This window comes from Podarcis erhardii, assembly GCF_964252035.2.
Source record: "Podarcis erhardii genome assembly, chromosome: 14".
Taxonomy (NCBI): Eukaryota; Metazoa; Chordata; class Lepidosauria; order Squamata; family Lacertidae; genus Podarcis; species Podarcis erhardii.
This window is the reverse complement of record NC_138503.1, coordinates 54163958-54180830: the sequence shown is the minus strand read 5'-3', so window position 1 is coordinate 54180830 and position 16873 is coordinate 54163958. Positions and strand designations below refer to the sequence as shown.

General features: G+C 52.1%; 1 protein-coding gene across 2 annotated transcripts; it reads right to left on the bottom strand.

Annotated features, from left to right (window-relative positions):
- Positions 1-1061: 1061 nt before the first annotated feature.
- Positions 1062-16063, bottom strand: CDIP1 (cell death inducing p53 target 1). 2 transcript variants are annotated; one of them, XM_081840115.1, is made up of 5 exons: positions 15974-16063; positions 5498-5596; positions 4922-5068; positions 3805-4069; positions 1062-2687 (listed from the first exon to the last, which is right to left on the bottom strand). In XM_081840115.1, the coding sequence occupies exons 2-5, from the start codon at positions 5580-5582 to the stop codon at positions 2576-2578; spliced, it is 609 nt and encodes a 202-aa protein (XP_081696241.1). In that variant the 5' UTR covers positions 5583-5596; positions 15974-16063; the 3' UTR covers positions 1062-2575. The 2 variants fall into 2 exon arrangements, with proteins under 2 accessions (XP_081696241.1, XP_081696242.1); XM_081840116.1 differs by lacking the exon at positions 15974-16063 and adding an exon at positions 8053-8197.
- Positions 16064-16873: the final 810 nt, after the last annotated feature.

The window sequence follows — 16873 nt, the reverse complement described above, 5'->3', positions numbered from 1 at the left end:
GCAGCAGCATTTCAGCAGCTGAGTCGTCCTTTTCCTTTTGGGAGGGGGCCCCTGGGTCAAAGGGCAGTGCTCCTTGGGTGACTGAGGTGTCCCTTCCACAAGGTTTCCCCTTCCTACCAGCATCTAGCAGTTCCAGCCAAAAGCCTCCCAAGTAGATGGAGGTGGGAAGATGGGGCTGTCGTGGTAAAATGCATCATAATTGGAGGGATGCATTGATGAAACTGGCCTTGGCTGTGGAGACTCCTGCTAGAGAATTTCAACAGGGCAGAGTAAAACTGATGAGCAGACGCCAGCCTTCCCAAAGTTCACGGAAGTCAGAGTAAGGGGGCAAAATGAATGCGCCAGCAGCAAGCGTGCAGGGAAGGGTCGATGGCCTGTTGCCTCGATGCAAGTGGTCTCAGGTCCAGTCCTCAGCGTCTCCAAGCAGGGCTGGGAGAGCAGCTGCCAATCGGTGTCAACACTCCTGAGCTCGATGGACCAGTGGTCTTAGTCTAAGGCAGTTACAGGTAGGTAGCCGTGTTGGTCTGCCGTAGTCAAAACAAAATAAAAAGAATTCCTTCCAGTAGCACCTTAGAGACCAACTAAGTTTGTTACTGGTATGAGCTTTCTGAAGAAGTGTGCATGCACACGAAAGCTTATACCAATAACAAACTTTGTTGGTCTCTAATGTGCTACTGGAAGGAATTCTTTTTATTTAGTCTAAGGCAGTTTCCTGTCTTCCAAAAGCAGACAGAACCTTCTCCAGCATGTATGCAAGCACATTCGTGTCTGGTTGCAGGTACACTGAGAAGTGCGATCTCATGCTTTTGCATGTGCATTGACACATACAGGGGAGAAGAGGGAGCCTCCCTCTCTCTGCGTTTCTTGGGAATGGTCAGTGTGGCCCAGGGAAGGCCCAAGGGGGTTCCAGCTTGCCTTCCTTTCCCTCCCCACCTCCGCCAAATACATCTCGTGTCTCGCTCTTCCTGCTAAAACCAGGAAGTATACCCACCCAATGACCTCTGCCTGGTGCCCCACCTGTAATCACAACCGGTCTCTCTCACACAAAAACACAGAGAGTCTTGTGGGTCTGTATTTTAATTATATAGAAACATGGAAAAGCATCAACAGGTTGCCTCTGAGAAAGAGCATGAAACTCCCTGCTGGGTCAAAATACTTCACAGATGCATCCGGAGTGTTCAGAGCCAAGAGCCTTTTTGCATTCCTCATGTCTTCCTATGCAGCAGCCCTTGGGACGGATGAGGCACCCAGGGCAGGGCGCCAGAGGGTGTGGACTTGTGTCTTAAGGGGGTGGGAGGCCACAGCATCAGGAAGGGGGGGCACATGCCAAACTAAGGTGATACCCACCATCGAAACGGAGCATTTGGCAATGGACGAGCCCCCTCTGTGTGGAATCTCGGGACAAGCCCTCTTGGCCCTGCTTTGTCCTGTTGCTCATCCCTGCAACGTCGTGGCTTTTCTGGAGGAATTAGTGCAAAACCAAAGGGGTGGGGAGGACGGAGGTGTGCACAGGGCCTTCACATTTCTGTTAAGTCACAGTTAAGAGCTTTAATACAAACGGGGAGGAAACAAACCACATCACAGAACAGAACTGGGACAAGCAGACTCCAATTAGACAAGGTATTTACATGTGGGGAGAGGGGTCTGGATACAGGGGCCTCCCGGGCCGCCTCATGGCCTCGATATGCCAAGGAGAGGCAAAGAAGACTGGCGTAAGGACACGGCCCAGGGCACAGCCCCCCCCCCACCAATAATGGGGAAGGGAGCTGGGCAAGGGGTGCAGAAGAGCCTTGCGGAGGCAGCAAAGCTCACGGGGAATGAGGAGAGGAAGGGACTACTTCCTCAGGGGCCCAAGCTGCCATCTGCCCTTCCCCCAGCTGCCCCTGAGCCTGGCACGGGTCACGCAGCAGCAGCAGGCAGGAGACACCCTGGCTCCTGTTGCCCTCTCCTCTGCCGCCCCAAACCAAAGAAGTAGAGCAGCTTTTGGCAGGGTGCAAAAGGAAAAGTGGGGGGCAGCAGCAGCACCCCAAACACAATGGCCAAGGTTTTGCTTTAAAAGAAAACCACCCAACATGCCCCATGATTCATGCCGCGCCTGTGGGGACAATGGAGGTCTGTGGCACCTTGCCTGCCACTCCAAGGAAAGCATCCATGCCAGGTCTTGGCCCCCTTCCTCACCCTCCCCAGGAGGGGCCCCACAGGGATGAGGTTTCCTCGCGCGTAAGGACAGCCCATGGCCCCTCTAATCCAGCATCCCGGTCTCACTGGCCAACAAGATGCCTGTGGGAATCATGTGGCCAGATCCTAATGAGAGGTGCTGGAGGCAGGGAGCCCCCACATGCACATAGAGAGAGGGGAAGGGGGCAAAAGAGGCCGGCCACGGCTCATCCGCCTGGCGGTTGTGGCGCCCGCCCTGCAGCTTCCCCAGGGACCCCGCGGTCCTGAGGACTTCAAAGCTCTCTGCGCAGGAGGGAGGAGAGAAGACACAAGCGGGGGGGGGGGAGCGTTGGGCACAGGTGAGTCGGGCCAGTGGCGCCAGGAGGGGAGTGGACATCTCCTGGCCCAGGGGGCACTGCTAGCACATGCGCTTGTACGTGTAGATGTAGGCCTTGCAGTTGGGGCAGGTGTGCGTCACGTCCTTGAACTCGTCTATCAGGCAGGGGATCAGGCAGCAGCCCAAGTCGCACCTGGAAGGGGGGAGAGGAGGCGCCCGCTGTGAGGCCAACAGGCAGACGGAAAAGCCCCAAGCAGCGCCAATGGCACACCCACCTCCTCGCCCAGTCCAAACACCCCATTTTCATGCTCCTGGAGGGAGCAGGAGCTAGCCAGACCCCAGCAGGAAAACTCATTTATAAAAATATATCTATACCGCTGTGTCGGAGAAATACATCACAGCGGTTGACAACAATGCAAGAGCCATAATATCATACAGTAAAATCCTAAAAAATAGAAGCACGTTAAAAGCAAAAGAAAAACACATTGTGGGAGGGTGTGTTCTTAATGGCCTGCCCAGGCCTGGAGGAATATATAAGATTTCAGCAGGCATTTAAAAGCTGGCACAGAAGGCAGATGCTGAGCTTATTGCAAACTCTCACAGCCTTCTCCCATTTCAGCCAGATCAAACTCCTCCAAGCACCGGCATCACAACTGCCCTCCTTTTCCCCCTATTCCTTATTTGCAAATTTATTGGGGGGCGGGGAGAGAAAACAAAAACATGGTCAGCTGATGTTAACAACAATTATCCTAATAGTACGGTTCTGAGCACAATTCAAAGTGCTGGTGTTGACCTTTAAAGCCCTAAACGGCCTCGGCCCAGTATACCTGAAGGAGCGTCTCCACACCCATCATTCTGCCCGGACGCTGAGGTCCAGCGCCGAGGGCCTTCTGGCGGTTCCCTCATTGCGAGAAGGAAAGCTACAGGAAACCAGGCAGAGGGCCTTCTCGGTAGTGGCACCCGCCTTGTGGAACACCCTCCCATCAGATGTCAAAGCGATAAATAACTACCTGACATTCAGAAGGCATCTTAAGGCAGCCCTGTTCAGGGAAGTTTTTAATCTGTGATATTTTAGTGTATTTTTGGTTTCTATGGAAGCTGCCCAGAGTGGCTGGGGAAACCCAGGCAGATGGGCGGGGTACAAATAATAAATTATTGTTATTATTATTATTATTATTATTATTATTATTACTCCGTTGCTGTTATTTGCTGTTTGTAAGCCACTCTGGAAAGTGACGTAGAACTGCAAGTGAGTGAGAAGGAGCCGCAGGATGAGACCCAGCCCCTGCCTGCCTCCCTCCCTCACTTACCCCACAAAGCAGCAGAAGAACCCCAGCAGGAAGTTCATGAGGCCGATCTCGTGCGTGATCTTGGTGGTGATGGCCTGCTGGCAGTGCGGGCAGACAGTCGGGACGGGGGCAGCCTGGAAGATCTCGCCCTGCAGGACTGTCACGGTGGCCGCGGCCCCCGAGGGCACCAGCACCGTGGCCGTCTGGCCCCCTGCAGGGGCATAGGGGCCGGCCGGAGGGTAGTAGCCCATAGGGGGATGTGGTCCTGGGGGCATGTAGTAGCCTCCTGGAAGGAAAGCACACAAAAGGGGGGCACTTAAAAAAAGAGAGACCCTCTTGCTGCCTGCTTCCCCCGGGCATGGGCACCCCTTGCTCCCAAGATGGGCATGGGACCAGTGCCAGCATAGCTGCCCGCCTCCCTGCAACTCCAAATAGGGAATGGTCAGCAATACTTAACACTTTATTCAAGGAAACCAAAGCAGCGCAAGCCTAGTGGTCACAGCAACTCTTCCCAGTAGGCCTTGCTCCCATGAGGTAGTGGCAAAGACTGAAGGTCTCCGCCTTCCCACAGCTGCCCAACTCCCCTCCTCTCCAGGTCCCCCCCCCCCGGTAATCGGAGACTGCGCCTGCACACAACCAATCTCTGCTCTTCTCTTTTCATTTCTCTGTGTATTCTTGGAGACCAGCAGGGAGGGGAGCTGGTCGTAGCAGGAGGGGCTCACTGGATTCTTCAGCAGCCTGATTCCTCTCTGCCCCTTGGCCGCTCTTCTCCCGCCTCCACTGTTGCCTCTGCGTCTGGACTGCTCTCTGCCCCAGCCTCTTCCCGCTCACTAAACCCTGTTGCCTTTTCTGTTTCCCACACTTCTTGCTTCCTCTTCTCCCTCTGGCCACTCACTGTCATCCTGCCACCAATCCCCGGCCTCTGAGCCTTCTGCTTTTGTAGGTCCCCCACTTCTCGGCAACCCGCCAGCCCATGATGCTCACCCTCCTGGCCACCAGGCCGCTTCCTGAGATGCTGCCTTATGGCAGGACACACACAGCCTCACACCCACACCCCTGCCCTGCCCAAGGGAGGTGTACCCATCAAGGGGTCGTTCTCCTGCACGCCCCCTCCTCTGCCCACCCACCCCCAACTCACCAGGTGGCATGTAGGGCACTGAGCCATCGGTGCCCATGTGCGGGGGGATGAACCCCGGCTGCGGTGGAGGTTCGTATGGCGGGGGTCCGATGTCCATCGGGGGCTGCGGGGCTGCTTGCGGCTGCACCATTGCGGGCGAGACTCCGCCTGCAGGAGGACAAGGACGTCAAAAGAGGGGCAGGCTGCTCAACCTGCATTTTCGGCTTGTTAAGCCATGTAATCATGACCATATCCCCTCGAGAACCAGCTTAAAATTTTGTTTTTATGTTGATACGCTTATATGAAGCAAAATGTTTTGCAACTGTTATTTCGACACAAGGGAAAATCAACCCAAAATTAATTAAAAGAAAGGGGACTGTCTCTACCTGCGGAGCGTAAGGCAAACCCTTTCCCAAGACTGTGGGGAGTGCAAGGAACAGCCGCCCCCCCGGCTCAATCTCAGCTGGACAAGACCATCCAAAACTCTCCGGAGGATGTCCAAGAAAGTCTCCAGGAAGCTCCTCTCTGGACGCAGAAGGGGAGGTGATTCTTGGCCTAAGCAGCGCTCCCCACTCTTCTCCCTCCCCATGCCCTTACCTGCTGGGAAAGGGTAGCCATCCTTCTCTTCTATGAGTGGGGCAGAGGGTCCCCCCGGGTAGGGTGGAGGTGGGTCACTCGACATGCTTTACGGCTGGCCTGGAAGAGAGAGAGGGGGGGGGGACATAAGAAGAATGGCTCATTCTGACCACACATCCTGTCCCCGCAGTGCCCAAATAGAGGCCCCAAAGGGAAGCCCAAAAGCCACACTCTCCACACCTGCAATGCCCAGCTGCTGGTATTCAGAAGCACCGCTGCCAGCAAAGCCATTGGGGCTGTTAGACACCTCCGACAGGCCTCTTTCCCATGAATTTGCCTTATCCTCCTCTTTTACAGCCATCCAAGTTGGTGGCTGTCACTGCCTCTTGTGGCAGCGAGTTCCATAGGTTAACTATGTGCTGCAACGAGGAGGACTTAATTTTGTTTCTCATGAATTTCCCAACCATCAGCTTCACTGGGTGTCCCCAAGTTCTGGGGTTTTAGATGAAGATGATGGACTATATGGAATTTGCTGAACTGACCGGGAGACTCCGAGACCAGAGAGAAGAGACGGTGGAAGAAGACTGGAAGAAGTTTAAAGAATATTTGAAAAAAATATGTTAATATTTAAATCTTACACTAGCTTTGGAAGTGGATATAGCCTGTAGGGTTAGAAGTAGAAGATAGTGTATTTTAAAATAGTATTATTTGTAAGTTATAAAATGTGAAGATTTTTATGGTAAAAGTAAGTGTGATTAAAAAAATGGTTAAAAATTATGATATATGAAACTGCTAAAGATGAGGTAAAATGAAAATCAGATAGGGGGGACTTGGGGAAGCTCACCTAACAATGTTTAGAAAAAAATAAGGATAAGACAAGAATTTGTTTGTGTTGTTTGTATTTCTGTTTGTATTGTTTATTTGTGTTATAAAATGAATAAAAAAAATGGGGGAAAAACAAACACAAGTTCTGGGTTTTTGAGAGAAGGAGAAAAACTTTTCTCTATCCACATTGTCCATCATTTTTTAAACTTCTGCCCTGTTGCCGGTGACTCGCCTTTTCTCTAAACTAAAAGGTCCCAAACCCCGCAACCTTTTTTCACTGGGAAGTCACTCCACGCCTGTCGGTCCTCTCGGGTGCCCTTCTCTGAACCTTTTCAAGTTCTACCAATACCCATTTTGGGGGTGAGGTGGCCAGAACTGTACAGTGATGGAGAGGGAGGACAGGGTTCAGCGGGTGGGTTGCTGCAACCATGCCATGGGGGGGGGGCGCGAGGAAAATCAGTCCCACAGGCCAAACCAGGCGGGTTGTGTGTCCTGGGAATCAAGGGGCCCGATTCCCTGTCCTGGCTCAGCCTCAGAGAAGAGCAGAGAAGGCTGGAGGGAGGGAGGAAGGGCCAAGAGCAATCGCTCTGCCTTCCCTGTGACTATGAAGCCTGCCCCCGCCCCCTGCCCCGCATATTTATTTATTTTATAACATTTATACACCGCTTGGCTGCAAACAAACAAACCTCAATGTGGTTTACAAAAGGGGGGGGGAGAGGACAAATAAAAAGGGAACAGATTAAAGCATACAAAAAGCTAAAATAGTAAAACAGATGGAAATTTGCATCAACTTTCTTGGCATCTGGATCAGTCTGTCCAAACAAGCCTTGCCTTTAAAACTACAGTGCAGGCTCCTGATTGATATCAATAGGCAGGGGGGGGGTCCCATATGCCTATCCCCCCACCATCCTGAACACCCCCCCCCAAATTAACACTGCTTTAAAAAACAAAACAAGACTCAGGCTTTTTGCTAGAGTTCCCATTGACACATTTTACAGTGGGATCTACTGTCCACACATCTCAGTTTAGAAGTTATAATAAAACAGAGGCTGGGGGGGTGGGGGAGACTGGCCCAGGGTGGTGGTATAAGGAGACCCCCCCCCTCCCTTGGTAAGAGGCAGTTGCCACCCAATGACCTGCGCAATCTGGTTTCGTTTCCCAGGCTCATGTGCCAGGATCTAGGATCCAGTTGCGGCTGCGCCCAGGACAGAGAGCAGCAGCAGGATAGAGAAGCCCACAAACACAGCAAAACAAAAAACCCCTCCAGCCACTGATTGCAGAGAGCGGCCTTTCTTGACCAGTAGCCACGACCGTAGCTATCAACGTTTCCCTTTTTTAAAGGGAAATTCCCTTATTCCGAATAGGATTCCTCGCAAGAAATGGGAAAAGTTGACAGCTATGGCCACAACTCAGGTAGCCCGAGAATCATTCTCAAAGCTTCCTGTGCACACATCTGGACCACGCTGAAAACCCAGCGGTGCCACAAAAAGGGCTCCTTCCAAGGCGACAGGATCCCAGAAATTAATAATAATAATAATAATAATAATAATAATAATAATAATAATTTATACCCTGCCCATCTGGCTGAGTTTCCCTAGCCACTCTGGGCGGCTTCCAACAAAATATTAAATTACAATAATCTCTTAAACATTAAAAGCTTCCCTAAACAGGGCTGCCTTCAGATGCCTTCTAAAAGCATCCCACCTTTTCAGAGGAGCAAGGCAACCGTGAGCAGCTGCCGTGAGACAAACCTGCTGGAATCTTGCCCTCTGCCGCATCCGGGGCTCAGCTCCACGTCCCTGGCCACAAGTCGGCCTGAAGAGGCGCCTCCTGAAAGCACTGGGATGCTCCCCCCCCAGCTGCAGATGCAGGGCTGGCGCACACAGGGAGGATGCGCTGGCCGATCCGGAGATGGAGAGGAGGAGGCCTGGCTCTCTCCCGGCCTGGTCAGCCGGAGTCAGAGAAGGGCCCCCTGCCCCCCCTCCACTGCACAAGGCCCGGCAGCCGCAGAAGGGCAGCCAGAGGGTCACTGGCCACAAGCGCGGCTCCTTCCACTGCGTGATCTCAGCGGCGCCACGTGATGCAGCCAGGAAAGCAGGCCAACCTCGCTGGGAACCAACCAGGCAGGGGAGAGCCAGGGCTGCGCGGCTTCAGTTTCTCCGCCTGCTTTTCTGCTGGATCCCTGGAAAAAGAACCAAAGTCTGCCTCTTTCCTTGTGCTCCTTTCTCCAGCAGGGGAAGGCTTTAGGGAGCTGACGGCTGTTAAGGAAAGGGCTGGCACCGTGCCGTTGCTATTGTAATTAGTTTTAATAGATCCTCTATATCGACCTACGGTTTTAATTCTAGCTATGTTTAATTATTTTTTAATGACACCCCCCCATGCTTTGAGCTGTTCCTATTTGTATCTGTAAGCCACCTTACAACATACAGTGGTACCTCGGGTTACATACGCTTCAGGTTACATACGCTTCAGGTTACAGACTCCGCTAACCCAGAAATAGTGCTTCAGGTTAAGAACTTTGCTTCAGGATGAGAACAGAAATCGTGCTCTGGCGGTGCGGCAGCAGCAGGAGGCCCCATTAGCTAAAGTGCTGCTTCAGGTTAAGAACAGTTTCAGGTTAAGACCAGACCTCCAGAACGAATTAAGTACTTAACCCGAGGTACCATTGTACTGTACAGTCATACCTCAGGTTACAGTCGCTTAAGGTTGCATTTCTTCAGGTTACGGACCGTCGAAACCCGGAAGTACTGGAACAGATTACTTCCAGGTTTCGGCAGTCGCACATGTGTAGAAGCGGTAAATTGCGCTTTGCGCATGCGCAGAAGCACTGAATCGCAACACACACATGTGCAGATTCACTGCTGCAGGTTGTGAACGCTGCGGGTTGCAAATGTGCATCCCGCACGGATCTCGTTCGCAACCCGAGCGTCCACTGTATTAGGGTAGAGCAGGAGACTCTTAATCCCATGTTGGGCAAAATATTTTTGCATTGCAGGGGTTGGACTAGATCCAGAACCGTCTTTCCCATAGAGCTTAGTGGTGCGTCACGCCAGGGCACCAGGCTCTCAGGGGCGCCCCAGCGAGTGGGGGAGCTGCACGGCTTTGCTGGTGGCCTCCCCTTTCCCTGTATGCCCGCCAGCTGCGCCCAGTCAACCACATGGCCAGCGGGCACGTGGCCTGCCTCCCAAGCCTCCTCAGGAGGAGAGTGATCCCTGCAGAGGCTTAGGATGGAAGCTGCACCTCGCCAACCATATGGCCAGCGGGCACGCGGCTTCCCTCCCAAGCCTCTGCGGGGATTGCTCTCCTGCAGCAACATGGGGGAGAGTTGCAACCCCCCCCCAATGGCTGGCAGTGCGCAGCTTCGCCCCCCATCCGTGGTAATTTGGGGGTGCTGAGCGGATATTTGCACCCCAGCGCCGCATCTGCTGAAGACGGCCCTGTAGATGGCCCTGTAGATGACCCTCGCAGTCCCTTCCAACTCTGATTCTACCAACAACAAATACCTCAACTTCCATGTTGCAGCTTCCATTAAGGAAACGATTCAGGGAAGTGGAGGGAGGTTTTTTTTAAACTGCTGAACCTAAACACACTGACACACACCAAGAGCCGCCTTGGACTGCGGTGCTGTTTCCAGTGTCCTCCCGGAACAAAGCCCCTCTTTGTGCAGAGAGGCTCCCAGGATTTCTGCCAAAAACCTCGCCAAACTCCAGGAGCCTTTGGGCTCCTCTGCCAGCAGCCGAGCACCATGGAGACCATCCTGCAGAAAGCAGGCCCTGAATCCCAAGTTATTTCCTGCATTGCACAGCACTTGCCAGGCTCCTCGCAAGCAGCTGGAACTGAGCCGGGGGAGCCTTGCAAGCGATCCAGCCCAGGTCTTCTAGGCGGCCGAAGCAAAAACTGGCCGCTGGTCCAGGGGCAAGGAGGAGCGAGGGGGCCCTTTGGGGCAGGCCGCCCCATCAGCCAGGAGGGCCCCCCCCCAGCAGTTCCATGGTTTTCACTCTGCATGCCGACATCTTGTGATACGAGAAAGTGCAGCTCATACGTAGTTTAAATGCAAACAAACAGGTTTCCACAGTGCTAGGAAGAACCTGGCACATGTCTGGAGGAAAATGTCAAGGGTATCGTGTGAATAAGTAAATAAATGAAAGTATTCCGCCCTGCGCCCTCCACATGAAACAGTTTTGACAAGCGGACTGGGCAAATTCACCTGTTCATCTTGTGACATCATTATGTCACATGATTTACAGGATCCCTGCCCACCTGCCAAATTCAGAAACGGGGAAACACTTGGGAAAACATCTGACAGCGCTCTTTGAGGCAGCACAGCACCCTCTCCTTTCAAAATCGTCAGAAAAAAACTTAAAAAGCAGGCGGGCTGCTTCAAACAGAGCTGCAAAATAAGGCCTCCACCCCCAGCAGTCTTTTCAGCCTAAGCCCTCCCAAAGATCTTTCTTGAGGGAGATTCTTGTCCTCATGGAAGCCCCACATTCGCCCACCTGCCAGAGGTTCCGAGGCTGAACGGGCTCTGCATGGAGACAGTCCCTGCCAAGGCTGCCTTCTGCCCGTTCCCACATCGGCCGTGGGCGCCTCAAGGAATACGAAGAGAGCTTGCCAGAGTAAACAGTCAACTCCTCTGGGCCTGGCAGGTGGCAGTGGAAGAGGCCCAGAGGCAGCCGCCGAGTGGCATGGCCTCCGCTGCCACCGACAGCGTCTCACCGGGGTAGGAGGAAGAAAGCTGCAAAGCCACAACACTTCCGCCCGTTCCGTGTGCCCCCTCAGGCCGGGAGTGGGCAGGAATCTGGCTCAACCGGGTCCTTTGCAGCAGATCTGGAAGCATTTCCGACTCTCAGTTACTGAACAAAAGCAGCTCCACCCCTGCACTGCGGGGGTGAAGTATGTGTGGGGTAACCCAAAGCGAGCCCCTTTCATTTGTGGCACTCAAAATATATATGCCCAGAATAGCGTACGAGGTCTCCGACCGCCAGGCTGCAGTTGGTGGCTCTTGCTGGTTATAGCCTGAGGTCTGCCTTAAGACACACAACTGCCACCAGCTTCTTCCACATAAGACAGGAAAGATCCAGATAGTGCCCCAGAAGCAAGAGCCCCTGGCACCGACCCAACACTCGGTAAAAGCAGCAAACGTGGGATGAATGGAAAGCGAAATTACAGGGGCTTTGGCTATGAAAGGGCAGACAGGAAAGAGTTCACTCGGAGTGGCCAGGAGCGAAAATGCTGCTTGCAGCTGCAAAGTTATATCTGTTACCATCTGCCAAGTTCCAGGAGAAACATTCAAGAAGAGAAATATGAGCCTGAAACGGACTCCAAGGTGCCTGCAAGCTGAGGAACCTGAGATCGGTGACACTCGAGTTGTGGGAACAGGGTGGCTCTTTCACACACCCATCCCAAAGATCAGCGGCAAGAGGGAGAAGGCGGGGGCAGCCGGTTTCTGACTAAAGGACCGTCTGAGGGTGTCCCTATAAGTGGGGGGTGAAGGGACACCTGGCTTGCCAGAAGCATGTGAAAAGGAACCAGGGGTCTTAGCAGACCCCAAGCTAATGTCCAGATCAAGGGAAGTGATAGTCCCACTTGATTCTGCCTTGGTCAGAGCCCACCTGGAGTCCTGGGTCTAGTTCTGGGCTCCCCAGTTGGAAGGAGGATATTGACAAGCTGGAAGGGGTGCAGAGGAGGGCAACCAAGATGTTACAAGGTCTGGGAACCCAAGCCTGATGAGGAACGGTTGAGGGAGCCAGGGATGTTTAGCCTGGAGAAGAGGGGATGAGAGCCATCTTCTGAAGGGCTGTCCCATGAAAGGAGGAGATGGAAAGACACAGCCCTGCACACAATAGAAGAATGGCTGATAAAATTATGGGACTTAATCGAGACGGCTAAGCTGACATGTTTAATTGCAGAAAAAACCATTACTAACATTTGATAAGGATTTGAAATTTTTTATGGCCCTTTTGCGAGAAAGAAAACAAAGTTGTAATATCTGGGTTTGAAGACCGAAAAAGTACTGGCTTATAGAAGATAGAATGGTTGGATTTTAAAGAGTGAATATCACATGTAGCTGCAGAGAGAAGACAGTCCTTTTATTCTACAGTTTTAGTTTTTTCATTTCTTTTCCTTCTATCTTGCTTTCTCCTTCCTTAGATTTCTCCTTTTCTTGTATTTTCTTCCTTCTGAGTTTGCTCTTTTTTAGCTGAAGTACCTGTTTTATCTCAGTATATTATAAAAATATATTTTTAATGGGTGTATATATCTCTATTACTTTGAATAAGCTTCAACATATATATATGTTTAAATATATATATTTTAAAAGATGGAGCCAGCTTGTTTTCTCCCACTTCAGGGGGGTGGGGGGTAAGACTCGAACCCATGGCATCAAGTTACAAGGGAGGAGATTCCGACTCAACATCACGAAGAACTTTCTGACAGTAAGAGCAGTTTGACAGTGGAACGGTCTCCCTCGGGAGGTTGTGGACTCCATGGGAAGCTGGACGGTCGCCTGTCAGGGACGCTTTAGTTGAGATTCCTGCATTGCCAGGGGTTGGACTAGATGACCGTAGGGTCCCTTCCGTCTCTATGATTCTATGATAAGCAAGTGAGGCTTGGGTAGGGGGCAAGAGGGAGAACAGCCCCTTCCCTTCAAGCCTTCTCTTCCCCAATATGTTTTCCTCCATCGCAGGCTGGTTGCCAGCTCATTCCCCTCTTCCCCCTCCAGCAGGGCAGATGGCCTCACCCCACAGACTTGCGCCTTCAGATGGGGCAGAATCAGCACCAGGCAATGTGCACACAGACTCGCATCCTGAACGCTTTCCCATCTCCAGCTGTGCCCTTTGAGTCATTTGCCAGTCCGTGCAGCAGGGCACACCCCTCGCATGATCAGGGGCCACCACAACTCAGCCCCCGTCCCTGGCAGAACCAGTGCGATAGGCCAGGGGTCAGCAAACTTTTTCAGCAGGGGGCCGGTCCACTGTCCCTCAGACCTTGTGGGGGGCCGGACTATATTTTGGAAGAAGAAAAAATGAACGAATTCCTATGCCCCACAAATAATCCAGAGGTGCCTTTTAAATAAAAGGACACATTCTACTAGTGCAAAAACATGCTGATTCCTGGACCGTTCGCAGGCCGAATTTAGAAGGCGATTGGGCCGGATCTGGCCCCCGGGCCTTACTTTGCCTTCCTTTCCTTTTCTCCCCTCTAGCCTCTATTCACAACCACCAGCGGATGGTGCTCTCTGAAGCACATCCTTTGCTTTCATAACAACAGCCGCCCAGTAGCGATTTCTGCAACAACCGAGGCAAGCCTGCCTTAAGTGCCTTGTTCCGGAAGCAGGCAGCGCCCAGGCAAAGCAGCGAACGGGCAACACCTGTGCCAAACGCCAAGAAGTCAGCCATGGGATCACCTAGTGGAAATGCTGGAAAGGCACTCTGCCCATGCTCTGCGACACTCCCTTTGCGACACTCTGGACACACTCCAGAGCTGAGAACTGATTTGACACACTAGAAGATCCTCGACTATTTGCTTCTGTTTGTCCCATGAGTGCCCTTCCCTCCCTTCCTCCAAGGACCTTGTGGCCGGGGAGATCAAATTTCAAAAAGTCAGAAGAAAAGGAAAAGAGCCTTTGAGGGGTTTTTTTAAGGGTGGGGGGAAATAAAGACCATTAAGGAGAGAGGCTTAAATAATTAAATGTTATGTGGGGTCTTCTTTGGCGATCCCTCGTAGCCGAGTAAGATTATCTTCCATAAACACAGTTTTAACAATGAGTCCGTAAGTGACTGTGGAGGCCAATTCTGGACCCACACGTCCTTCCACAGTGGGGACATCGGTTTCCGGGTGGGAGTTGATCACGGTGTGGATTTGCCAAGCGTGCCTTCCTCTTAGCACGTTTCTCCCTTGCGTCCTGAGTTCGAGTGTCTTCAAAGCCCATGACACCTTTGGTAAAGGCTGCTCTCCAACTGGAGCGCTCGCAGGCCAGTGTTTCCCAGTTGTCAGTGTTTATATTACATTTTTAAAAATTTGCCTTGAGACAGTCTTCAAACCTCTTTTGTTGACCACCAGCATTACACTTTCCATTTTTAAGTTTGGAATAGAGTAGTTGCTTAGGAAGACAATAATCTGGCATCCGCACAACATGACCAGTCCAACGAAGCTGATGTTGAAGAATAATTGCTTTGACACTGGTGATCTTTGCTTCTTCCAGGAAACTGGCATTAGTTTACCTGTCTTCCCAACTGATGTGTAAAAATTATATATATATATGTGGAGTATGCAGAGACCAACATTTCCCCTTCTCATAAACAATTAAAAACATGTTTTGTTAAGCAATTAGGTGCAGGGCTAACAAGCGCAAGATTAATTTACGCCAGGGTCTATAATACAGGCTTCCTCAACCTCGGCCCTCCAGATGTTTTTGGACTACAACTCCCATCATCCCTGAGCTCTGGCCTTGCTAGATAGGGATGATGGGAGTTGTAGTCCCAAAAAATCTGGGGACCCAAGGTTGAGAAAGGCTGACCTAGAGAAATTTATGACAGGCAAGCACCTGTCATGCATGCCAAAGGCCTCAGCTGGCAGAAGACGAAGCTCCATCTGGTACGCAGGATGAGACCCTCCCTGCCCGCGGACTGTCTCACCAGAGTGGTGCATGCTCTGGTTATCTCCTGCTTGGACTACTGCCATGCGCTCTACGTGGGGCTACCTTTGAAGGTGACCCGGAAACTACAACTAATCCAGAATGCGGCAGCTAGACTGGTGACTGGGAGCGGCCGCCAAGACCACATAACACCGGTCTTGAAAGACCTACATTGGCTCCCAGTACGTTTCTGAGCACAATTCAAAGTGCTGGTGCTGACCTTTAAAACCCTAAACGGCCTCGGTCCACTATACCTGAAGGAGCGTCTCCACCCCCATCGTTCAACCCAGACACTGAGGTCCAGCTCTGAAGGCCTTCTGGTGGCTCCCTCCCTGCGAGAAGCCAAGTTACAGGGAACCAGGCAGAGGGCCTTCTCGGTGGTGGCGCCCACCCTGTGGAACGCCCTCCCATCAGATGTCAAAGAGAACAACTACCACCAAACTTTTAGAAGACATCTGAAGGCAGCCCTGTTTAGGGAAGCTTTTAATGTTTAATGTGTTATTGTATTTTGGTGTTTTGTTGGAAGCCGCCCAGAGTGGCTGGGGAAACCCAGCCAGATGGGCAGGGTATAAATAATAAATTATTATTACAGTGGTACCTCAGGTTAAGTACCGGAGGCCCGGACTTAACCTGAAACTGTTCTTAACCTGAAGCACCGCTTTAGCTAATGGGGCCTCCCATTACTGCCACGTGATTTCTGTTCTCATCCTGAAGCAAAGTTCTTCACCTGAAGCACTATTTCTGGGTTAGCGGAGTCTGTAACCTGAAGCGTATGTTACCCGAGGTACCACTGTATTATTATTATTATTATTATTATTATTATTATTATGACAAGACTCTCACCCGAAATCCGGGCAGGGCGGAGCGAGGTGGGCTCAGCCTGAGGCACAGTCCTTGCAGAAGAGAGGGCAGAGCCTCCAGGCGCAGGAGCAGTCTACCGCCAAGGGAGGCCGCCAGCCCCGGGCAAGGAGACGCCGGAGCCCCCCCCCGCCCCTGCCTCCCCCTCCGGGGCTGCTCAGCCACGCTGGCATCCTCACCTGGCTCTCTGCGCTCGCCTGCTGCCCCCGCCTCACCGAGCTGCTGTCGCCGCCGCCGCCGTTGCACCAGCTGTTTCCTCCTCCTCCTCCTCCTCTCGGCAAGGGCGGCGCGGGGGCCGATGGGAGGTGTAGTTCTCCGGCGGGGGCGCAAACCACACCCCCCAGCATGCACCGCGCGGCGGCCGCGCAGGGTCCTCCCGAGAGCCGAGACCTCCGCAGGGAGGGGCGTGGCCGGCAGGCAGGGGGCGTGGCCAGCCGGAGGCTGATGCGGGAGACGCGCCTCTCGCGGGGTTGTGCAAAACCTGTTCGCCCCCCCCCCCCAAAAAAATTATGCAATGCTCTGCTGTTAAAATAAAATAAAAAGTTATTCAAACCTATTCAGTTTGGGGCAATTAATATGTTAAAAGTTGAAGAAACCTAGTGGAAGGAGGAGCGTTAAGGTATATAGAAGTGTACATATGGTTAATTTGAATATGTTGTTCTTGAATATTATTGAAAATGTATATTATTGAATATTGTATACCTAAGGTATCAGCCGCCTGGGGTGTTTCACTGTTTGTATTTTGGTGATTGGTAAAATTTTATATGTATATATATATATATATATATATATAGAATAGAATCCTAGAGTTGGAAGAGACCCCAAGGGCCATCGAGTCCAACCCCCTGCCAAGCAGGAAACACCATCAGAGCACTCCTGACATATGGTGGTCAAGCCTCTGCTTAAAGACCTCCAAAGAAGGAGACTCCACCACACTCCTTGGCAGCAAATTCCACTGTCGAACAGCTCTTACTGTCAGGAAGTTCTTCCTCATGTTTAGGTGGAATCTTCTTTCTTGTAGTTTGGATCCATTGCTCCGTGTCCGCTTCTCTGGAGCAGCAGAAAACAACCTTTCTCCC

Coding starts and splice junctions, on each gene's coding strand:
- CDIP1 (XM_081840115.1), bottom strand. CDS start 5,582: ATGTCGAGTGACCCACCTCCACCCTACCCGGGGGGACCCTCTGCCCCA. Junction 5,069..5,497: donor TGGCTACCCTTTCCCAGCAG/GTAAGGGCATGG, acceptor GTCCTCCTGCAG/GCGGAGTCTCGCCCGCAATG. Junction 4,070..4,921: donor AGTGCCCTACATGCCACCTG/GTGAGTTGGGGG, acceptor CTTTCCTTCCAG/GAGGCTACTACATGCCCCCA.